The 20,150-nt window shown below is 45.8% G+C and overlaps 1 protein-coding gene across 2 annotated transcripts in view; it reads right to left on the minus strand.

The window, feature by feature from the left end:
• Positions 1 to 4,114: 4,114 nt before the first annotated feature.
• Positions 4,115 to 20,150, minus strand: part of LOC138268174 (CD209 antigen-like protein E) — a 51,523-nt gene continuing 35,487 nt past the window's right edge. For both annotated transcript variants that reach the window (XM_069217593.1, XM_069217594.1), the window contains exons 5-7: positions 12,076 to 12,227; positions 6,152 to 6,264; positions 4,115 to 4,751 (exon numbers count right to left, since the gene is read on the minus strand). In XM_069217593.1, the coding sequence (XP_069073694.1) occupies positions 4,577 to 4,751; positions 6,152 to 6,264; positions 12,076 to 12,227 (440 nt within the window). In that variant the 3' untranslated portion in view covers positions 4,115 to 4,576. The remainder of the gene's footprint in view (positions 4,752 to 6,151; positions 6,265 to 12,075; positions 12,228 to 20,150) is intronic.

Genomic DNA, 20,150 nt, shown 5'->3' on the forward strand with positions numbered 1-20,150 from the left:
TGGTCCAGATGGCGGTGTTGTGGCAGCTGTGGAGCCTGTGGACAGTGAAGACGAGGAAGCAGAGGAAGAAGACATGAACAACAGGGACTCAGTGATCCAGCAATATTTCCAGTGAGACACAGGTAAGAGTGCAGACCTGCCTACTACATGTACTTTAACACTACAACCTTTCTATTGTCTGTCCTTTTCACCCAGTGTGTTCGCACTGAGTTGTCACTTTCCCTTACGATTTCACAGATGTGGGTCCCACTGTGTGACATCTTCTTAGATTCCTCATGGCCTAGAGCTGTGTGACATAGGTATGTTGACATTACAATTGTAAGAGCATTTTGTCACTGTAATTGCTAATACACTATTTTGAAATCACAGACAGACTCCAGATTGTTTTGTGCTTTAAGTGTGTTTATTTAAGTGCTCAATATTGGAGGGGGTAGTAAAATGGTGAGGGGTGATGGCGGAGGAATGTCCATGGCAGAGTCCAGTCTATTAGTCTCACAGGTGCATTGCCCATATGGGCATAGGAAGTGGAGCTGGGGCAGTTTAAGTATGGACAGGGTGACAAAGTGGGACAGTAGGATGACAATCAGGGTGGTCTAATTTCTTGGCGGTGGTCTTGGCATTGTGCTCTGTCTTTGTCCTGGATCTCAGGGACCGTTTGCGGGGTGGTTCTCCCTCTGCAAGGGTTGGGGTGCTGGTGTGGTGGTCCAGTGGCGGGGCATCCTGTCCACTAGCGCCGGCGGAGGTGGTGGGTAGTTCATCGTCCATGCTAATGTCAGGGGCCCCTTGTTGTGCCACAGTGTCCCTCCTGGTGTTCACGAGTTCCTTCAGCACCCCTACGATGGTGCCCAGGGTGGAGCTGATGGTTCTGAGTTCCTCCCTGAAGCCCATATACTGTTCCTTCTGCAGGCGCTGGGTCTCCTGAAACTTGCCCGATACTGTTGCTATCGTCTCCTGGGAGTGGTGGTAGGCTCCTATGATGGAGGAGAGGGCCTCGTGGAGAGGGGGTTCCCTTGGCCTGTCCGCCCCGTCGCACAGCAGCCCTCCCAGTTTCCCTGTTTCCTGGGCCTCCGTCCCCTGGACCGTGTGCCCACTGCCCCTGCCCCCAGGTCCCTGTTGTTGTTGGGGTGGTGGGTTAGCCTGGGTTCCCTGTAGTGGTGGACACCCTGCAGATTGACGTGTCCTGGGGACGGAGGTATGGGCCCGCTGGGTGGGTGCTGTGCTGGTGTTTTCAGAGGGGGGAAGGTCTGTAGTGGCCTGTGACTGTGTCAGGGGAACCGACTGTCCAGAGGTCCCCGATGGCCCGGGCTGGTCATCTAGATCCAGTTGGACAGAGGTGCTGTCATCACTGTGGGCCTCTTCTTTTGGTGGTGTGGACATGTGTGGACCCTCCTGTCCGGTGACGTTGGGTAGGGGTCCTGCTGGGGTATAAAAGGATGGTTATTACATCTGTGTGTGCCATGGTGTGCAATGGGTGGGTGACCGTGTACCCCAGTGCTTGCATTCCTGTGTGGGACCTTGTGTGATGATGGTTTAGGGGGTTGTATGGGTATGTGCAGTGGGCATGCTTTGGTGATGGGTGTCCATGCTTTGTTGTTACATGCAGGGCTTGGTGTTAGGATGTGTGGTTTGTGATGTAGGGACATTTGTGAGGAGTTAGAGTGATGGGGTGAGGGTGAGGGTGGGGGTATGTGTTGGCATGCAGGTAGGGTGGGGGATGTAATAGTTAAGATTTGACTTACCAGAGTCCATTCCTCCACCTACTCCTGCGAGGCCCTCAGGATGCAGAATCGCCAAGACCTGCTCCTCCCATGTTGTTAGTTGTGGGGCAGGAGGTGGGGGTCCGCCGCCAGTCCGCTGAACCGCCAGGTGGTGTCTTGAGACCACGGAACGCACCTTCCCCCGTAGGTCCTTCCCCTTCTTCCTGATGTCCTCCCGATTTCTTGGGTGCTGTCCCGATGCGTTGACCCTGTCCACGATTCTTCACCATAGCTCCATCTTCCTTGCAATGGAGGTGGGCTGCACCTGTGATCCGAATAGCTGTGGCTCTACCCCGACGATTTCCTCCACCATGACCCTGAGCTCCTCCTCCGAGAACCTGGGGTGTCTTTGCTGTGCCATGGGGTGGTTTAAGTGATGTGTGGGGTGGAGTGTGTGGTGATAAGTGTGCTGACATGTAGTGGTGTGTTGTGTGAGGTGCATGGAAGTTCTGTGGGTAATGGTGTTGTGTGCCTGTGGATGCAGTTGTTCTTGCTGGTGCTGTCTCTCTCTGGCCTTCTTTCAGAATTTATGGTAGTAGGGGTTTGTGGGTGATGTGGGTGTGTGTTTTATATTGTATTGGGTGTGTGGGAGTGGTGTGTGTATCAGGTGTGTGTATTTGGAATTGTCCAATGTGGCTGTGTTTTGTAAATGTGTGTGTATTTTGAGCGCGGCGGTGTGTACCGCCAATGGAATACTGTGGTTGAAAGACCGCCACGTGGATTCGTGGGTTGTGATAGTGTGTGCGTATTTCTGTTGGCGTGACGGTGGAGGTTTTGTTATCACCAGTTTATCACTGACCTTTGGTGTGGCGGACTTGTGTGGGTGTCTGAATTTTGGCGGATTCCGAACTGTGGGTCATAATAGCTGTGGCGGAATTCTGTGGCCGCGGCGGTGTGTTGGCGACTTCTGCACGGCGGTAAGCGGCTTTTACCGCCAATGTTGTAATGAGGGCCTATGTCTTGTGCGGAATTTCAATCACACCAGAGTAATCGGAGTAATTTTGGTGATTCCGCATTACTCCTTGATGAAAAATTACCGCTAATAACATGATTACATCCGCTCATGTAATTAATAGTAATTTGGGGGAAATCCCTAAATTCACATTTAGCAAACAGGAGTGGCTGCTCTTGCTTGTAATTCATCTTCTGTTGCACTTAGTGCTATTTCTTAGTGCAAAATGGATCCTAGCATCCACTGGAGCTAAATACAGAATTACTCTTCTTGTGTAATTCTGCGTAATCTTGCTGAATTTTTGGGTAATTACAAGTTACCCTAAACTACACAGAAATACGAGAATTACACCCACCCCTACTAAATACCTCTTCATTTACATATAAAAAGCCCAATATTTTAGCTAAGTGTTCTTCTCTGTCTTTCAAGCCAGAAAAGCCAGTGAGTCCTGCATTTTTGTTTGTTCAGTTTATTAGCTAAGGATGTTCTCAATTGGTCAAACCCTCTCCTTGGTTGCTTCTGTGGATGATTAAATTAATAAAATATCCTGCCTTCCCCAGCTCCAGCACACGTTACACATTGATAATTCTAGTATTTTTTAGTAACTGATAGTAGTCATTCTTTCGATGGGTGGGTCATGCTTACCCAGCATTAGAGGGCCATCGTTCACTTACTCAGCCAGTACCTAAGGACAACGGTTGGGAGTAACATCTAGGTGTCATCCATTCTTAAGAAACATGGACATAATGTCCCTTCAGCAAAAATACATATATTTCAGATTGTTGTATAACCATTTGAGGATTTATTTAGGCTTTTTTTCAGGATACTCTTCTTTCCCACCTTAGAGACTTCCAAACGTCTTCAGTTATTCCTTAGAGTGAGGATATTAAAAATATTCCTGTGTATGTTGTTACTTTGGCTAATAGTTTACATAGATATTGTTACAAAGACAGAGGGGGGTAGTACCAAACAATGGCTATCTATATGTATGTGTCTCAGTGTATGACCTGTTTCCAGTCACATGAGGCATTACCCAGTTACGGCCAAACTAAGATGACTGGTCCATGGCTTTCTGGATGACAATGTAACTGGTTCAAAGGTTCATTCTAATAGCAATTTGGTTTGCAACAGAAGTTTCAGCTTCAATCGGTATTACAAAATAATGCTGTAGTTTGCTTTGTTCTAATAAAGGAAGAGGTGAAACTTGGAACTGGTCAGAATTCAGAATTTAGATGTGGGAATCCATGCAGTAACATTACTGTCCACGAACATTCTCCATTCCAAAGGGAAAACGTGGTATTACCACAGTTATTTTTCAGTCCGTGGTGTTGGTAATTTGAATGTGACATAATTACATGGGAGTGCCAAGAGCATTCATTCCAGATGTCCATTGAGAATGCCAGCCTAAGGATAACAGCCTTTATTATATTGCATTATTTTTTATAACTTTTCATGAAGAACACTTTCTTGTCACAAATATTGTAAATTATTTAGCTTATTGATTGGTGCCTGCTTCTTTCAACTCACACCCCTTCCTCCATAATGTCCACCATCACCAGTGCAGTACATGGGTTTGACTGTTCGTTTTCATTTTAAACATTTATCAGCTATTTACAATGCATTGCATTTTAGATTTCCCTTTTTAAAAAAGCAAATCAAATAAAAACATTTACAAATTCTAATTCAAGAAAATCTTTCTCATTCTCATACACTTGAGAATTGGGCTTATCTATTTCCATTAATGTTTTCACAAAGTAACTCCTGTTTCCCCTTAGGAACTGTGCAATATTTTGTATCTAAATAAACGTTGCGTATTTTAAACATTAAAGCGCTACATTAAAAGTTATCCATTGTCCAGCTCTGTATTTCACGGGTTGAAATCCATCTTCCTATCTTCAAGTTCTTTTTCGCATATGAATTTGTATTCCTTTTCACACCTGTCATCATTCCAGTCCTTCGGAGATCCACAATTTTCATTAGAACCCACTGTAGCACAATGTTCTTTCCCTTCGAAGTTATCAGGTTGATTACAGTTCCAAAATCTGAAACATAGGATTAAGAAATGTATTTCAATTACCTAAATTGTTTAAGCACCTGCCAGATAGCTTCTGAAGAATACCTGATGAAGGATGAAGGCTTGAGCTCCAATGAGCATCACCTCTACTGCATCTTGAAGATGGGACTTTCGAGGAGTGCACATCCCTGGTTTTAAATCAGTCAGGCTCATGTTTCCTGTTCTACAATGTATAAGAAGTCACCAACATGGTGTTTCCCCAAAATTATTGCCTCCAGTCAATCTAATGTGATAACACCCAACCTCGTAGGCCAGCCAGGTGTGATATGTGTTACAATAACGCTATGTTTTGTTATGTGCTGTGCTTCAATTTAAACTATTGTGTTGCAATTCAAGCCACTTTCCGTTTTCTTTGCAAGTTACATCACCGTTTTATGCCTCTCTAAGGATATCTTGTGTTTTCTTAGTCTTGAGTTCAGTCTGAGGATCCGTTGATGGGTCCATCATATTTGTATCCTTTCTCTCCCAGCTTCAGAGAATGTGTTTTGTTTTTAACATTCCTCCTTCTTGCTCATATATCCATTCTTCGTCTCCAGGTCTCCCCATCCCTTTTTCCAGTCTATTATTCCATTTAGCTAACTAAGTTGGCACTGATTCCCCTCCTATCTCCCTCATTTCCTCTCGACAATTAATTTCCCTCTTGGTTCGTTCCCATATTTTTACTGGACTCCTTTCCCTGCTTGTTTTTCCAACTAGGCCCTCGTTCTGCGTGAGAGTTTCCCTGAGAGTGATAACTCCAAGTTCAGTTCCAACAACTATAATCACAAATGTCTCTGGGCCCCGAATTATTGGACCTGCTAGAGACAACGTAGGCCGAAAGAAGCATCAGCGCCCAGTCCTAGCCCACCCCTTGATAAATACTGGGGAACCGACAGTGATCCGGCATTCCCTGAACCACCACCCACCAATCCGCTTATAATCAGGGATTCCAGCCCACCTTTATAATCAGGGATTATAGCCCACCTTTATAATCAGGGATTCCAGCCCACCTTGATAATGAAAGATTCCAGCCCACCTTTATTTGTGCACCAAAATCCAACACACTTATAATATGGGCCTGTGTGGTGTTCACTGTTACTCTACATTTTGTTTATCTCCATGGTGTCCAATCTTCTTCCTACTCTATTATTCAATTAAGGTTGAATGCTCAAACCTCCATCTATTTTTCTACCTAGATATTTCTGTCCCAAAAAACTCCACTAAATCATTTATATGGTGGTCTGACTAGTGTTATTAATGATTTTATCTTTATTTGCTTTGGATACAAATTATGTTAAATCAGGTAAAAAAAACAGAAGAATATAAACTCTGTTATATAGATTAGGAATAGATAAACGTTGAAGCTATATTGTTTTGCGACTGACTTACACCTCTTGCTGCTGTAAGCTAGAGCCATTCACCCACTTCCAGCCATTTACTTGATCCTGATCTGTCAGGCCAATCCAGTAGAAGGAAGCGTTTTTTGAGCTTCTGATAAACAGCTGCAGGAGAGCAAAGGTAAGAGATGTTGTAAGAGAGCACAAAGACAAGAATACTTTGAATGTTTGTGGTCTAGCTTAGACACGGGCAGTTCATTTATTTGTCAGACTTCTCATAAATATGCATGAAATGGGTTTCACGCACAGACACTGCAATTCACTGTCCACACACTGCCTCCATTTACTCTTTATCCTATTGTAAATCATGGATTTCCTCCCATGCTCTCATGCATGTTCATTTTTTTGTACAAACTGATGTGCCTTGCAGGTCTACACATTGTGCACTTGTGGGGTCTCATTTAATGTTTCCAACCTGCTAGTCCTCAGTAAATGCAGCCAAGACATTAAAAAAAAAGCCTACATATCTACTTCTGTAAAAGCACATTCACATTGGCCAGCTCACATCAGATATGCAACATCTGTGTTAGTTTCACTAGAGTTAGCACATTGCTCGTAATTTACACTGAGACATCTTCTTTGAGGTCACCTAGCGATGTGTCGCGGATCCACGTTTGACTATGTTAAGAGAAATGTACACAGATATGTTTTGCGAAAAGAAACACCCCACCATTTGCTTTGTTACATTTGGGTGTAGTGACGTTTCAGCACATCTGTGGTAGTAGGTGACTATCATGGCCATTTGGCCATCCTGGCATTTCCTCCTGTACTGCTTTGACATCAGTGAAGACTGCCATGATCCAACTGTGCACCCAGAGCTCCCATCTAGTTGTGTCCTACTGCCGTGTGGACATGTTTAAAACATTTAAGCTTCCAGTCTGACCCGGGGTGCTACAGAATCAATGATAAAAGTAAATATGGAGCAGGTCAGGAAGCAAGTGAAGCTTTACATATGTGTCATGGGCCAAAGAAATTCTTACACTCCTGTGCATTCTTGATGAGGTGTTCATTCAGTATAAGTGCGGCCCAGTGATCCTCTTTATACAGAGGGATACTTTACCATCCTGCAACAGAATGCACTCCATTTTGGAACACAAAAGTGAAACTTGTTGTAGTCTTTCTTCTATGTCAGGACATTCTCGAGACCGAGGGTACAGGATTGGATAGATGTAATGGCTATGATTGGGTCTATGACTTAGCACACACTACACCGAGCCCTGCACCTCCCGACTCCATGTAGTCTAGCTTGCTGCACAGTTTTGTGGAGTCATTGGTCCGCCAACTCAACTATTTGTGCTTGTGTCAGCCTGTCTGAGGTGGTACAATGCCCTGGGACTCAGTGCTCACTTTCCTCGACAAGATCTCAGAGTTCTAGCACGGATGTTAGACTGTGTGGAAAGGAAGCTACAGTCCAGAGCCTACTGTTTATGAAGGAGCAAAGGTTGTGACTTCAGGCTGAACGGTGGTGCACATTTTCTGTAAAAGGACTGGGCCTAACCTAGGGGGTGGCTCTGTTGTGGGGCCTTCCAGGCCAAGCAGTCCTAGTAGGTGGGAAACCTGAGCTTCAGGTTGCTTGAAAGCCAGCCTAAAAGTTAGAAGTGGAGAGTGTCCTGGTGAATGGCTGCTCCTGATACATAAATGCTAGAACACCTTCCATCTTTCAACTCCAGTGGTCCTCAGCTCTAAGACTGCAGCAGGGTTCACATCTGCAAAAGACTTTAGAGTGCCTGGCAGCAGAGTGTTGAGCCTATGGAACCATGGAGGGTGTCATTAAAAGAATAACACCATTGCTGCTCTCTCATTGAAACCCATCACTGCTTACCTAGTGGTGAACATATGCCGAACACCTCTCCAAACACCCACTTGTGAAGACCTGGCAGCTTCTCTTTCTGCCCTTCTCCCCAGGCATTCCTGCACTGTGCTATCATTGAGAGGACTTGAGAGTCTCCACACATAGAAGGAAGATGCAACTTTCTTTGTAAAGAATAGCCGGTCATCATTCTTTTTCTTTTAATGTCTTTAAGTATATAAACAAAAACAAAATAAGGGCATTGAGGGAGCATTGAGGGAGCTCATAAAGTATGCATGCCAGGCGCCATCAATACAACAACAGTCAAGTAATAATAATACATTACAATCTTCACCTGTGGTGACCAGTTCACCAAGGAGACCTCCAAATCAGGGCATCCATATTGCAGAAAGTTTGTTGTTAGCATGCAATCTTTGGGTACAGTTTAGGGTGGTATCTGTAACATTTGGTGGGTTTCCCACCTGTCCCCCTCTGTGGGTGTGTCCTAATCCATCACTGATGTCAGAGCATTGTGAATGTGTGTTGGTCTGCCCACTATATGGTGGTCTTGTATTGTCTTTCGCCTCTAATACTCTCACTTGTAGCTTTTGCATGCATATGTCCCATATCGTAATCCCTTGGTTTGTCCCACCCCTGTGTCAGGCTCTGCAAATGCTGATGACTCAGTTTTTGCCCATCTCAGCATCACGTGGAGCCAGGTCTTCGCATCTGGTGCAGCTGGTGATTTCAATGCTACCGCATCTTGGGCAACCTGGATTAATTGTGGGGAACATGCGTGACATGCTGTGCGGTGTAAGGTATGTTTGATGTAAATAATTGAATTGGGTAAAGCAAAAAGGCTTGAGTCCATTTTTTGTTCATGAGTGGAAGGTGAGGGTCTGCTATCCAGCATTCTTTGACCATAGCAACTGCCTCTTGTCCCTGTGTATAGGGCTGTAATAATCCTGCATGTACCCTTGTATGCCAGCATAGAGTGGTCCTGGGGTATGGTCTTAGGTTCTATTAGTTCACGTCCCCATGTGAAAGCTAACACATGGCAGATAGCCCCATAAGTCACCAACTGTGCAGCCAGTAAATGGGACATTTCCCTAAGTTCAGGGAAGGGGTGTAACACCCGTCTGCATGCATGTTCCGTATCCAAGTCACTCCCTCTTTCTTGCAACTAGTCGCATCGTGGAGTCGTAGCAAATCTTGCAGAGGCGGCATCTGCAACAGCCTGTCAGTGGTGAGTACAGAGGTGAACTTTTGCATGCTGTTGCTGAAAGGTAGTTTATTATTAGGGGTTGGTAGGTGCTCACTACTAGAAATAAGGCCACAATCACAGTCAAGGTCTCAATAAATTAATCCCTTGCTCAACCCTTCGTCTCTGGTAATGAGCAAGAGACAGGTGTGTAAAGCATTAAAACCACTAATACCTTAAATAAGTAAGACACAACACACAATAAAAATCCAACACCAATTTATAAATATAAGAAATATTTATATGATTAAAATTACTTCAAGACAACAAAAATCCATTGTAGGGAACCGGAGATATTAATTTTTTAAGAATAAATCCACAAATGTACTTTGTAGTACTTAAAAACCAATAGCACCAACAGGGAACATCTAGTCGTGCTTGACCGGGACCAAGTCAAAATTTAAAGCTGACCCCGATGGAGCCCAAGCTGGATACACTAAGCGAGAGGCCTCGATCAAAGTTTTAACTTTGGACTTAGTCATTTTTCTGGTGCTTTTTCTCTTGTCGTAGGGTGAGGCTCCTCGCCAGGCTGGGTTGCGAGTTGACAATGCAGCGCGATGCCTCAGTCAACTCCTGGGAGGCTCACCGACTGTCAAAAGCTCTAGCGCTTCAGTGGGGAAAACCTGGATTTCAGGCCAGGTCACCCTTCAATGTCACCGGCTTGACTCTCGTCGACGGGTCGTTCACCTTATGGAGCTTCTTACCAAAAGTTCTCCAGTCTTCTCCAAACTTCTGGATCTTCTTCCAGAAGTTATCCTTTGGGTCTCCAAGGGTCACAACACAAATCCATGGGTCTAGATGCTCTGAGATGGTCATTGGGATGTTGGGACTACATTTCCCAGAATGCACCTGGCCAATTCCTTGAAAGGCCAAAGGAGTCTGTCCAGCTGGGGTCTTCTTGATGGACATGGTTCAGATGGAGCTCTGTTAACCTATTGCTTTCAGGGAGTCAACCCCTTCACTTCTTGAAGCAAGGCAAAGTTCCTCAGTGTACAGCAGGTGCAGTCATCTAGAGTGCAGTCCTTTGGGGTGCAGGCCAGGATTCCAGCAGGGCAGTCATTCGTCTCCATGTAGGTTCAGGCAGGGATCTGAGTTTCTGGATAACTTTACCAAATTTATCCAGTGTTCCTGGGTGACAAGCAGGGGGGCTCCCCTGACCAATGGGGTGGAGGGTGACACCCAGAAGTATGACAACTTCCTCCAAAGTGTGGCATCTTCTTCCCCCAGAAAGCAATATTGTTCTAAAGTCCAAAATGGAGAAGCTCTCTCCTGAAGGATAAGATCTGGCTAAGCCGTCGCACTGGTGTGGGTATGTTTCCCTAATATCCCCCCTCCAGCCACTCTGCTAATCGAATTACTGGGGATCCCTTCGATCCCTTCTGACTGGGGTGGTAGGAAGTGAGGGTGAGCCTGTGTTGTGTCCTGTCATTTCCTCTTTGAAGACCAGTTTGGCTATCCAACCCCATTCCTACCTTTTGCTCTGCAGTTTGTATATCTCAACCCTCCAGATGTCCCTCTGTCTCAATGTAGGCCATTTCACACCACACCCCATTAAGACAGCTTGGCTCAGCCTGGCAGAGGCTGGCCAATCAGAGAAGAGCTGCTGGAAGGCTGGATTTTAGCTCATCAGAAAAGCAAGTTCTATAACTTGTTTCTGTGATAGTTATAATAAAACAGTGGCAAGTTGTTGGATGTATTCCAATTATCATTTTAAGTCTTTGAATGACACTTTTAGCTCTTCCTTGTCAATAGTTATATTTTAATGAAGTATTCCTATGTTAGCCTATGGATCTAATGTGCTACAATGAGGAAAACAAAATTGACAGTTTTTTTCACACCAGGGTTTATAAAACATATTTTATAATGTCCCTGCTTAGAGATACAAGACGTCCTACCCCTGGGGCACCTAGGGGAGACCTTAATAAGGTAGTTTAAGACTTTAGAAGTACCTTTAATTGCAAAGTCGAATTTGCATATAAACCTCATTTAAAAGCAGCCTGCAAATCAGGGATGGCTTTTTAAATGACAGGAGGCCACACAGCAGTGCACACTTAAATGTATTAAATCTGCTGGGGCTCTAAACCTACATGCACTATCATATACCAGGGGCTTACAGGTAGTTTGTAATGCCAATTGTAATTATGCCGAATTACCATGTAACTTTTAAACAGAGCAGTGGCCCTGGGTCTGGTTGGCAGAGCCCAGGACACAGTCAGAAACCACCAGTATCAGTCAGAAAATGGGGGTGATCAGGGCAAAGAGGATGACTTTCTCACAACTATCATCAGTTGATGAGTCTTCCGCTAACGCTGGGCGACAAGAGCCAGGTGTATATGAAGATACACGAATGGAGGTGCGTGACCTATGGTCTTTCAGTGCATGGGGCCGTCCCTAACCACTGATGATTCATGTCTTGTACATATTCCTGTGTGAGAAAATGTTCTCTTGCTGCCTATAGAAGTACCTCTGTTACTGGTTTGGATCTGCTCTGACTTTCTGCGAGAGCAGCTTCCACTGCTGCTGTTCACTCAGTGTGGAAGAATTCTCATTGTGGAGATTTTGCCCCGAGTGCGGAGACTCCCCCACGACTGTGGAGCCCCTGCCACGAGTGCGGAGGCCCTTTGTGAATCAGGCTCAAGGTCTTCTATTTCAACAGTATCTGTATGGGTATAGCTAAAAAGATAGACAAACACGCTGGTAGGGAAACGTATAGATTGACAATTGACTTATAGATTGACACTGATTGAAAAATCACTTTGAATGCAAGTGAGGTTACAATGGTGCAGACTAAAACACTTTCGAAGTAGAAGTACACCTGGGAAGATGTTTTATACCCATCACGTCAAAGCATTATGCAAAATATTACCTGCTCCTTCGTGTCAGAGATGATGACCAGGTCTGCCTGACTTGACTGACAGCTGGTTCTGCTATTTTCCCATGATAGCTTGGTTTGAGAAAAGAAATAGCACTTTCCATTGTTAAGCAGCCAATTTATTGGACAATCCTTGTAGAAGAACTCTGAAAGAGAAAGGGCAATCTATGTAGAAAGAACATACAATGAGAACCAACAAGAATAAACCTGTGATCTTAAGCATAGGAGCTTCTAACCTTATCATCCATTGACCAGAATGTACATTTTAGGCAGTTACTCTCTAAAATGGCCTTTCAAGTTCAGAGACCTGTCCCTGCATAACTGGTTCTGTCCAGAAGGCCATCAACCGTTGCCAAAGCTCCCTGATATTTTCTCCCAGTACTCAGTAAAAATAACATCAACAAGTACCATGAGCTGTGCCTAACCCACAACTCCTTAAACAAGGAAATCACAAGACCCATCCCAGTCAAACCTAAAGTTAATTGACACAGCAGTGAAAACAATAATGCCTTCTGGGGTCAACATTTAATTGCCAAGATTATGGGACAACATGTAGGGAACTAATTGACCCAATACGTTAAAGGAAATAAGGGCCAGATGTAGGAAACTTTTGCGAGTCGCAAATGGCCCGATTCGCAATTTGCGACCCTGCAAAATCGGAAATGGGATGCAAAAAACCCATTTCCGACTCGCAAAATGCGACGCGAGCCATTACCGACTCGCAAAATTTGCGACCCCATTTTGAGACCCGCAAAAAGGAAGTCGCAATTTGCGAGTCGCAAACCATATGCAATAGCAACTCGCAAATTGCGACTAGTCGCAAAAAGCCCATTTTGCACTTCCAATTTATCACTAACTCAGAGCAGGTGGTAACCATTACCAAAGTATAAAAGGAGACCCAGAAGGCATCTGGGTTACCCAAGATGGCGGAGATATATGTGATAGGTATGAGGAGGAGAGCCCACGCTGCACAGCAGAGGAGGAGGAGGAGCCAGAGACAGGAGAAGATATACAGAACCAGGCAGACACTTTTCCAACAAACAGAGGAGGAGATTTATGACAAATATAGACTCAGCAGTGCAGCTATACTAGATTTAATAGAATTACTCAAACCACAGCTACAACGCCAGACTGTGCGCAGCTGCGCCATCCCTACGCATGTGCAAGTGCTATGCTCACTGCACCTCTTGGCCTCGGGTAGCTATCAGGGGGTCATTGCTGTGGCAGGTGGGGTATCCCAAAGTTTACTCTCACGTTCTTTAGGGCATTCCTAGACGCCTTACTCACACACATGTCCAGATACATATACCTACCCAGGAATGAGGCAGAAATCAACAGCACCAAGTTGGAATTCTACAGGATTGCCAACTTCCCCCATGTCATAGGGTGTGTAGACGGGACACATATACAAATATGCCCTCCTGCAAATCTGGAATATCTGTTCCGCAATCGGAAGTGTACCCACTCACTCAACATCCAGGTGGTATGTGATGCCCATTATGTCATCACTGACATGGTTGCCAAATTTCCAGGGAGTACTCATGACTCCTACATTTTTAGGCACAGTGGGATACACCAATGCCTAGAACGTGGGGAGTTTGGAGATGGATACCTCCTAGGTAGAGCTGAATACATCTTGCAGACATACACACAGGTCAATGTGGAAACCATCCATGCCCAGCTAACATTGTACTTTTTTTGCCAAACAGGTGACAGTGCATATGCACTACAACAATGGATTCTTACCTCGTACTTAACACCCAGCAATGAGACAGAGAGGCGATATAACAGTGCACATAAGAGGACCAGGAATATCATTGAACGGACCTTTGGACTGCTGAAAGCAAGATTCTGATGCCTCCACAGAAGTGGAGGTGCCCTCCAGTATACCCCAATAACAGCTTTCAAGATCGTTGTCGCATGCGCTATACTGCACAACATTGCCACCAGACGTGGGCTACCTCTCACCCCTGAAGTCCCTGATTCTGAGGATGAAGAGCAAGAGCTACCACATCGCCATCATGGGGATAGGAGCATAGCAAATCAAGGCAGACTGAGACGGGAACACATTGCAAACCAATACTTTGGAAGGTACGTGCTAACTGTTACCATACTCACTAATGTCACACACAAAGAGTCCATGTGTTAAGTGGAAAGAACAAGTGATTTAATTAGTGCAAACAAAAAAAACTATATACATTTTGAACAGGTCAGGGGCTGTAAAAGTCCACCTGGAATGGGACACATTGACTTCATGTGCCCCAACCCCAGGACTGTGTGGAGCTCAAACCCTACACGGACCTCGGCCAGCATGGCTGGTACTTGGGGGGTCAGCAGTGCCCTGCCTTGCGCTTCTACTGCGAAGCACCCTGGTGTCACTGGCAGAGACACTGCTGACGGTGGAGCCCTCCTCGCTATCTTGCGGCGTGTCGCCTGTGCCCCTGGCCACCTGCTGTGCCTCCATTAAGTCAACAGCGTGGCTGAGACGGCCCAGTCCACGTGCCACGTCACTGGCAAAGTGGCCCATGTCCACTTGGAGGCTGACCGTGTGCCTAGAAAGACCAGTAGTGTTCACGGCCAGCCTTACAATGGATGCTGACATTCTGTCTAGGCGGTTCAACAGCTGCCTGTCCCGACGCCGTGCACTCTCTGTCTGGTTAGCAGTCCAGCCACAAGTTGACGCATGGAGAGTGCAAGGTCGCCCATGTGTGTATTTATCTGTTGCAACTCAGAATGTACAAGCTGCGTGCTATTGCCTTGATTGCGCTCAATGCGCCGCAATGCCCCTGTAATCCTCCTGATCTCTTGTGTCTGCAGGCGCTGACCCCGTAGGAGTGCGGCCTCAGTATGTGTAATGGAGGCATCCCCTGACTCTGCCTGCCGCTGTGATGATGAATTCCCACATCGCCTGCGACGCGGTGGAGGCTCTGTGACGTCAACCGTGGCATTTTGGCTGGGACCTGGTGCAGGCTCACACACCAATATGCCAACTGGTGTCTCGTGAGGGGACAGGGTGTTGGTGGTGCAGGTCGCAGTGGTGGCTGATCCTGATCCCTCTGTTGGCTGCTGGCTGACCAGTGGCCCCTGGCTGCTTTGGCTGGTGGGGGTGTCTTGTGGGAGACCTGTGGGACATAGGTAACACACTGTCAGTATCTACTATCTGTTATTAACTTCCTAATAAACTGTTGCCTATCAACTGCCTACTTGACTACATTGCCCATAATGCACCATTCTGGTGATTGCTACTCTGAAATGGAGCTATTTTGGTTGTGCATGCTCCTGTGTACAAGGTGGGTGGGGGTATGGCATTAATGGGGGTACATGCATGTCTCATGGTACTCACCGATTGATGGTCCTGGCTCAGATGTTTCCAGCTCTCCCATCCCGCATACTGCCTCAGGCTCAAGGGTCTCCTCTACCCTTTCCTCCAGGGGTGTGGCTGGTGGTAATGTTGACGGTCCCCCTCCAGTGCCCCTCATCTCCCGGAGCCGCTCTGCCATCCTCTCCTTGGTACGGGAGCGCAGGTCGTACCACCTTTTCTTGAGTTCATCGATGCTCCGGTGGCTGACACCCAGGGAGTTAACTTTTTCCTGGATGTCCATCCATAGTCTCCTTTTCTCAGAGTCTGGCACGGTGAGGGCTGCCCTTCCAAACAGTTGGTCATGGTGCTGACAACACTCCTCGGTCAACACCTCCAGCTCTTTTTCTGCAAACTTGAGTTTTCGCTTCCTTGGGGTCTCTGCCATGGTAGCTGCTGTTCTGTGTGTTTGCAGTGTAGCTGTTGAAAATGGGTGTGGTCCTCCCTCCTCCCAGGTGTATTTGTAAACTTCCTGGCTGTGATGTCATCATCATGTGCCAGGAAGTGTTTTCCAGGGTGTTCAGCAGCACCTGCATTCAATTTGCGGCACAGTAGCAATTTGCGACACCCACTCGCAAATTGCGTGTCCGTTTTTTGCACGGTCTCAAAAAGCGACCTCGCAAACAGCGGACTCGCTATCTGCGGTGCGACGGCATTTGCGAGTCGCAAATTGTCACCGGGTTTTCTTCTTGCATTGCATTTAGCAAGTCGGAAATTGCGAGTCGCAACGACTCGCAATTTCCGACTCAGTAATTTTTCCCTACCTACATCTGGCCCTAAATCACTGAACAAATTTCAGTCAGTTTCAAATCAGGGCCCTGTGTTGAAACTGAGGGCCTGTGTTAAACATTATTAGTGATGTTTATCAAATGCACAGAAAAGGTCAAGCATTTCTTCTAATCCTATTGGACGTCTCAGCTACACTTGATGCAGCAAATTTCTTCTTAGCACATTATCCTTCCACTTCAGTATTGCAGAAAGAGCAGAAAATGGTTCAGATGATAACTGGAATGATTAGAGAACTCCCTAACTTTCCTTGTCATGGCATATCAACAATATGCAGAGGACACAATGATGTATGTAATATTCAATGACCTATCTATTAATACATTAACAAGAGTAAATCTAAAAAAATAATTGGATAGCCACTTGGCAACTCGAGCTAAACCAGAATAAGGCACTGTCAGTATTTCTCACTTGTGGCCCAACAGTAACACTGCAAAGGAATTACAATTCAAAGTACTTGAAGCTGACCCATGTTCCAAACAGTTCACAAGGCAAAATCATTTGGGACTAGAATCAAAAGTGAACATTTGCAAACTACCACCTAAAGCTCTTGCTAAATGTCTGAAAGAGGTTGTACAAACGTTATATCATGACTAGAATATTGAACAGCCAGCCGGCCAGGATAGGCTTCGATTACGACAGCCCTTCTAAAATCTATCCTACGCACCGCTGTGAGATCAGTTTCCAGTATGAGCTTATTGTGCTACCACTAATAAACCTTGAATGGCTCCCTCTCCTGCACACTTAGATCAGTCAGCTTTAAAGTACTGAAACTTAACACAGCACACTACCTAATGAAGAGGCTTAAAACATCAGAGGAGCATAAACTTATCCATAGTACAAATAATCTCCTCATTACTAAATGTTGCAACATTACATCAACCTTTATTCTGTTCCTTCTATATCTGCTCCCAAAATATAGCAGAGTTTATATCCACTTATGAGTTTCTCCATCACTCGTCAAATCCTGGAAACCAAACTAATGCCTTTGGCCTTGCTTCAGTCTTGAACATACCTTTGTGCCCTTGACAGCCAGATGCTGTTACCTCTTAGTACAAACCATCAGTGGCACACACTTCATATTGGGTCTGCCATAGGATCTGGAGAGATGTTTGTATTTCACTATCTTTATGCCAATGTCCATCTATGACATTTTGCCAAACGTCAATGTCCATCTAGGACATTTTTCCAACAGTCTGATTTCACTGCAGTGGCAGCTTTCTGCATCTTTAAGAAAATCATTTTTAATTTATTCTATACTCAAACCCTTAAACCATGATTCCTGAGCTATCCAAAAGAGAAGCATTTTTTTATATGTTGCTTTCAGTGTTCATTGACATACCAGGGTACAGAAAGTGGTAATCAGTGGAGTTCTGCCTCTCAAAAGACATTGGTTAAGCTGAAGATCCCACTTTTTCATAATCGATACAGGGTTAAGCACAGTTCTTCTGGAACAATCAGATCAGTGATCTGTGACTACTCTGAAATTATTCACGGATGGAAACCTTGACAGCCCCACTTGATTTCTGAGGCATCTCTTTCAATTTGTAAACATCTGGATTCTGTGTACAAGGTGGCCCGACTGCCATATATAATAAAATGTTATGACTTATTTGCAGTAGCGGCTCGCAGGGCGCGGAAGGGGTGGGGTGGCGAGCAGGGAGGGAGGGAATAAACATTTATTTAATTTCATCAGAAAAAAAACAACTTACCTTTCCTCTACGCCGCGGCAGCTCCTCTCCGTCACCAGATGCTGCAGGCACAGGCTCCCACCCTGCCCTGCGGCCAATCCTGACTGCTCGGAGCAGCTTTAGGATTGCGCATGTGCGTTTGGCTGGACTGAGACGGCCGGCCAAACACACATGCACTCTGAGGGGGAGTGCTGAGCACTTCCCCTCACTCCTCATCAACCCTGTGGCACCGCCCCTTTACAAGAAAACTTTCATAAACAAAGTTTATGATTGTTTTCTGGAAAAGGTTTTGCAGCTGCCGCTGCCCCGGTGGGTGGCGGCGCTCCCCTGCCAAACGGAGGAGCTGACCCTGCTTACTTGCTGTTCCTCTTATAGCACCAACTACCAGTTCAGCAGCTTTAGTAGGATCAAAATATTTTATTACTGTGTTCGGTAGTAAGGCTTCATTAGTATCTTTTAATGCCTAAGTAGATTTATATTTGCCTTTGTTAGGGCACATAGTGGTCTTGTGATAGTGGTTAGGCTATGAATAAAACTACCACTGCTTAGAGTGGTGCAAAATTTGCGTAATTCGTTTTTGCATAAGTATGCTAAATCTTGGAAAAATAAAGCGCAAATCCATCATTTAGTGATTTTGTTTTATCGCAAATGCCTTCTTGTGTCTATTTTTGCTTCAAGAATACATTTTGTGCTTAAAAAAGCACAAAAAACACAATTGTTGCGAACAACAGTTGATCACGGTCTAGTTGCTCACAATGTTCCTGCACTCTTTCCATATAATTTTGCCGCAAATAGTGGGCTGATTACATAATGTGGCAGAATGGAAGAATTTCAGGAATTTTGCATAACAAGGTTAATTAATATGAAATTCAAGCAATTCATTCAATTACACCAGTGTAATTTACATTTCGTTTGGGCCCAATCTCTGGCCCTCTTTACGACCTGAACGGTCTTTTCGCAAGACCGCCGAGGTACTGCCGTGCTGAAGACCACCAGTGGTGACGGTCTTCCGCGCCGCGTATTATGACCGCTGGCAGCCCGCCGTCCTTTTTCGGATGGAAAGCCGCCAGCAGCCATACTGGCGGACGGCGGGAAAGTGGAGGTTGCTCAACCTCCACCGCCACGTCAACAGAACACCGCCCACTGAATCACGTCCCATGATTCGGTGTGGCGGTGTTCTGGTGACGTTGTTCTGGTGGCGGAGCTGCCCCCATGGATCCCGTCCCTCCCGGAGGATCAACGGACAAGGTAAGTTGATTGTCCGTTAGGGAAGGGGGTGGAGGGGTGTTGTGTGTTGTGTGCGTGCATGGGGTGTGCGTGTGGGAGTGTAGAGGGGGTGAGTGAGTGTATGCGTGCGGGGGGTGTTGTGTGTATGGGAAATGTGTGCGGGTTGGACAGTGTGCATGTCTGTGTGCGGATATGTGTTGTCGGGTGTATGTGTGCGTGTAGGGGTGTGTATATGTACATGTTGGGGGTGTGTGCGTGTAGGGATGTGCATATGTGCATGTTTGGGGTCAGGGTGGGGACGGGGGTTGTGCCACCTTTGAGGGTGGCAGGGGGGCGTGGGGTGTGGGGAGAGGATTCGTGGGGGGTAGCGGGGGTGGGGGAGACCCCTATCAGTGCCAGGGAAAGAATTCCCTGGCACTGATAGCGCCTACCGCCATGGATCTCATGGCGGTTCCCAAACACCCGAGATCCATGGCGGTATGCAGGGTCCTGAAAAACATATTGCACTCTTTAGATCAGCCAAAATGTCATCTATTGTGCAGGTCAAGTCCTCTCAGTTTGGGGTGAGTGGGAAGTCTTATGTCCTTGCATATTCTGATAGTTGCCCGCTGTTTTGGTTTTGTGGAAACAATCATTGCAGACACTTTGGTTGCCGTGCCCATCACTTTCTTTATATTCCATCCTTTTGAAGCGGCTATGAAAAGATAGAGGTCCATGGGTTGGTGGTACCAGATTGATAGTTGGGTCACTGTGCTGTTTCAGTGGTCTGGTGTTCTGAGACCCCAGCCCATTAAATATGTTTAAACATCTTTAGGATGTCTTCAACTCCAAGTGTGTTTACGCTACTTGCAGAATAAATCATCCTAAAGTCTTCAGCTGATTAACAACCTAGCAATGTTCCAGTACCTTTCTATGTATGATAACATTTAGATTGCATTTTTTTATCATCATGTTAGACAATGGTCTCAAGAGTGGTAGCGCTTGAGCTCATGATAACTATTAGGTGT

The sequence above is a fragment of the Pleurodeles waltl genome, chromosome 12 (assembly GCF_031143425.1).
Source record: "Pleurodeles waltl isolate 20211129_DDA chromosome 12, aPleWal1.hap1.20221129, whole genome shotgun sequence".
Lineage (NCBI taxonomy): Eukaryota > Metazoa > Chordata > Amphibia > Caudata > Salamandridae > Pleurodeles > Pleurodeles waltl.